The 4,724-nt window shown below is 41.4% G+C and overlaps 1 protein-coding gene across 1 annotated transcript in view; it reads left to right on the top strand.

Annotated features, from left to right (window-relative positions):
- The first annotated feature begins 2,158 nt into the window (after window positions 1–2,158).
- The window catches only part of SH2D1B (SH2 domain containing 1B), a 40,107-nt gene continuing 37,541 nt past the window's right edge, over window positions 2,159–4,724 (top strand). Inside the window, exon 1 of the mRNA XM_004706772.2 lies at window positions 2,159–2,292. Within this exon, the coding sequence (XP_004706829.1) occupies window positions 2,159–2,292 (134 nt within the window). The remainder of the gene's footprint in view (window positions 2,293–4,724) is intronic.

Below are 4,724 nucleotides of genomic sequence, written 5' to 3'. Positions count from 1 at the left end.
TTCTCCTTTTAGTCCTTGGTGGTGATCTCGGAGCTGGTGTCCACCGCCGCGTCCGACACTGGGGCGCGCAGGTGACCCGGTACAGCGGACGGACGGCAAAGACAGCGCGAGCTCGGGGACTCTGGCGAGAGAGTCCGCGGCGGCGGCGGAGGAGGTGCTCGGCGGAGGTGGCTGCAGCGAGGGGAACCCGGGAACGATGCAAAGATGGCTTTTCAGAGCAGCCAGTCTTGTACTTGTAACCAACAGTTTGGAAGTTCAAGTCCACCTAGAGGTGCCTATTTATTTTCAAAAGCAAAGCAGCCTTTAAAGTCCTGTGAAGCACAGTTCTACTCTGACACACATGGGGTCACCCCTCGCAAAATTGACCAGCTGGTAAAGGGTTTTGCTTTTTTATACCTAAAAGCATCCTCACACCAAGCCTGGTGCCTAATTTAGTCTTTCGACACTAATAATTCTTTCTTCCACCACTGTACGTCCTTGAGAACTAAATAGTCACATGCCAAAGGTCACATAAATAGCAAGAACATATACTTGATCTTAGCCAAAAGGCCGAGAAGCAATGATAAATAACAAGAACATAAATTTGAATTTGAAAGCATATCTTTCTGATACCAGGGTCCCTGATTAGTGTAATTCCATTCCACCAATGGAACAGTGGGATTTCCAAGGAAGAGCCAAGATCGGGTTTGAGTAAGTTCTCTGGAAAGCGCAGTCCCGAAGGAGGAGAGCAGCTCGTAGGCAGGAGAGCAAGACGAAATGTCTGGGTCAAGTCCACACACATCCCGGTAAGGAGAAGTAAGGGTGAGTCATGAGCACATGATGCAATGTTTAGAATTCTATGTGCTGGAAAAATGTAGTGATCATCATAGCTATTTGGTGAGGCAGTTGACTAAGTAAAGAAATTCACATATTCTTTATACAGATTCACATGATGTAACAGTAATTGCGAGAGTTAAATAAATGCAATCTGATTTAAAAATTCACTTATAAGTATGTTGCCTAGTTATTCTCTTTGAAATTAATTGCACGTAGGATGGTTTGGTTGCTCAAAAAGGCCTTGGAAGTTGCTCTCATGACGAACTCGCACCGTCAGGTAGCAGAAGGCATGCAATTACTTACCTTTGCCCAAAGAGTCAGCTGATCAAGCTGGAAAGTTCTGAGTAGATTTTAAAATATATAATAATAATAAGTATTTTTCTCATCAGCGCTAGACACTCCCTGGTCTGACAGGGGCCAAGTACCTCTGGCAGGATAGATTTTTTTTGGGTGGGGGGGCTCTTGCTTCATAGGGGTACATTTCTGCTGTTCCCCAGGATGGGAACTTTATAGGACTCGAAGATTTTCAAACCAAAGCCAAACGTCTCCTTTCCTTCCATTAAGAAACATCTTTGCACTTAGTCTGCACACTGAACTAGCGCTCTCACTTGTTCTAACCCCTCCCCTAAGACACACAATGCCTGAGGATATTAAAACAGTCTGTCCTCCAGGCAGTTTATCTTGTCTTCTCCTTGATGGCTTTTGTCTCTCTTGTCATTTGGCCTGTGGAAGTCTTATTCTTTCCATTGTATCTGGACATGTCTGTATCCATTCAGGATGCAAACGCTCTTTGAGGACCCGTTCTGGGTTTAAACTTACTCACTGCTATGAAGCCACTTCTGACTCATACCAACCCTGTCGGACAGAGTAGAACTGTCCCATGGGGTTTCCAAGGCTGTACATATTTGTGAGAGCAGAAATCCCTACGTTCCTCCCCCGGAGTGGCTGGTGGTTTTGAACAGTAGACCTTGTCGTTAGCAGCCCAGCAGGGTTAATCATAGGCAGCTTCAGCTGCAAAAGCAGGGGTGCCTTCCCTGAACAGGACAGTCACAACCCAACTCTGCAGATCTTACCTTCAGCGCTGGAGGCCCAGCCACCGAGCATCACTGTTCCGTTGAATACTCACAGTTGTTCTGTGAGTCAAAGAAACTTTACACTTGAGCCATTTCTACGTTAACATGTCTGGGTCACTTCATCACCCCACCCTTCTCATTTCCTCTTGCAGATAAACCTCAGTTCACTCCCACCAGTGAGAAGAGGCACATCTATTTCCAGAGGCTCCATCAGGCTAGCCGCTTTCTCTTCCCTGGGCAAGGCAGCCTTGGATACCAGGGGTGTCTCCATGGATCTACCTTATTACCACGGCCCTTTGACCAAGAGAGATTGTGAGATTTTGTTGCTCAGGGAAGGGGAGGATGGCACCTTCCTGCTGAGGGACAGCGAGTCGGTTCCAGGAGCCCTGTGCCTCTGTGTCTCGTGAGTAATATCATCATCCACATGTTTGAAAGTTTACATCGTCTGTAGTAATGGCAAACAAATATAAAAGGAATTGTATTTCACGCTGACTCTGCTGTCTAAATGAGGGGAGTGGGGACTGGGAGAGTAAATATCTATACGCTTTATCTGCTCTCTCCCCCTGGTATAAATGCCACCCAAACAGGCCCTTTGGACTCACTGTAGTGGGGGCAAGGGGAGGGATTCAGGAGCACAGAAGGTGAGGGCAAGTGGAGAGGTGGTAGAAATGTGTGAAATGCCCCCTTCTCCAGCCAGAATCCTGTTTATTTGGTATAGAGCAAGTAGAGGTCCTTTTGATGGTACAACCTGAGAAACCAAGATTTTATGGGTATTAAGTGACTTCCACTTGCAATATTTAAAATAATAGTAATAATAGTTCACATTTTTATTTAGGGCTCCAATATATATCATCTCCTTTAATACTTCCTGTGATTAAGGCAAGCATAAGCAGCCATCATTTTATAAGTGAGGAGGCAGAGACCTGAGTCTCTCCAATGACTTGCTCATGTTAGAAACAAAGCAAATCTGCTTTCTGCAGAGTCTAAAATGAGTATGGAACTCTAGGCCAGGGACCAGAGTTGGTTTGCTGAAGGAATTTGCTTGTGCTCAGTTTCAAAAGCCATCCCAGTCATTATCTTTTGTAGTCTTTCTTCGTAGAAACCACTGCAGCGTTTCCTCTATTTCTGAAAGTAATTGAAATCGAAGTGTCTCTATGGGAGCTGTGCCAAGAAAAGTCATTGTCATTCTTGATAGAATGGTTGTTGTTGTTGTCCTGAACCATCCTCACAATAGTGGTCGTATCTGAGTCACTGGTACAGTCCCAAGCATCGTATTGCTCGTCTGATCCTCTATTTTAACACACATGATGTGCTGCTACAGGGACTGATGCCTCTGATAGCATGTCCAAAGTTTCTGAGATGAACTTTTGAGATCCTCACTTTCGGCCGTATGATATTTCTTGCAAGACAGATTTATTCTTCTGGCTGTCCATTTTCAATTGTCTTCCTCAACACTATGATTCAATATAATTCAACATAATGCAAATGAATCCATTCTTTTGCCTTCTTTATTCACCAGCAATCTTTTGCATGCATATGAAAATACTGAAACTGCTATGGCATAGGTGAGCTATGTTCAAAGTGACAGGTTTGCTTTTCAACAATGTCAAGAGGTCTTTTGCAGCTGATTTGTCCAATGCAATACATCATTTGATTTCAAGACTGCTGTTTGATTATGGATCCAAGTAGAATAAATCCTTGACAACTTTAAATCCTTTCTCTGTCTATCATGATGTTATTTATTGGCTCAGATTTAAAGATTTTTGTTTTCCTAATGTTGGGGTGTAATCCATATTGAACACGATAGTTTTTTTTTATTTTTACTTTATCAGTCAGTGCTTTAATCCCTCTTCACGTTCACAAGCAAGGATAAGCAAAGGATAAGAAAATGTGTTACCTGCATATCAGAGGCTGTTTGTAAGTCTTCTTCTGATCTTGACGGCATATTCTTCTTCATATAATCCAGTTTCTCAAATTATTTGCTCAATATAAAGATTGAATAAGTATGGTGAAAGATATAGTGTTACACACACCTTCCTGATTTTAAACTGTGCAGTCTCTTTTTGTTTTGTTAAAATGATGGCCTTTTGATCTGCAGAATAAGTGTTCCAGAATCCCTATTATTTGTAATGTTATCCATAATTTGATAGACTAGACAGAGATATGTTTCTTTCTTTAACTAGTGCTGGTGTTAACAGTATCAGAAAGATAGCCTTAAGATGCTGTCAATTTGCATTTTAAATTACAAGTGAGTTGGGCATATTTTATACATTTTTAGCCATTAGCAGTTCCTTGTATGAGAATTACATATTCATATTCTTTGCCTATTTTTAGTTTTAGTTGTTTATCTTCCTTTTACTGATTTTTGCCAAATTCAGCATATGATGGTAGAACATTTTCCCCCCAAATGTCACACACACAGGAAAACTATAGACTGGTTTCATTTAATATACTTTTAAAACAAACTATTAACAAATAGAAGCCCATTAAAGGGAAAACACACCATGATCAAGAGTGAACAACAATGAATTGGAACCCTATTAGGAAAACTGCTTTAAATTACTGTGAGTTCTTGATTCATTATTAATTTAACTGATTATTAAATGTATTGACATTCACAGATCAATAATTACAAATTATAGCATTCACTCAAATTTAACGAAGAGATATTAGATAAAAGTAAACATCCGCCCCTCAACTACACACACACACACACACACACACACACACACACACACCAAACACACATTTTCTTTTTTTTTAAATCATTTTATTAGGGGCTCATACAACTCTTATCACAATCCATACATACATCAATTGTGTAAAGCGCATTTG

The sequence above is a fragment of the Echinops telfairi genome, unplaced genomic scaffold (assembly GCF_000313985.2).
Source record: "Echinops telfairi isolate 266 unplaced genomic scaffold, ASM31398v2 ScPeMD7_7424;HRSCAF=8462, whole genome shotgun sequence".
Classification (NCBI taxonomy): Eukaryota; Metazoa; Chordata; class Mammalia; order Afrosoricida; family Tenrecidae; genus Echinops; species Echinops telfairi.
The sequence above is the reverse complement of the archived record's forward strand: the minus strand, read 5'-3'. Positions and strand labels throughout refer to the sequence as shown.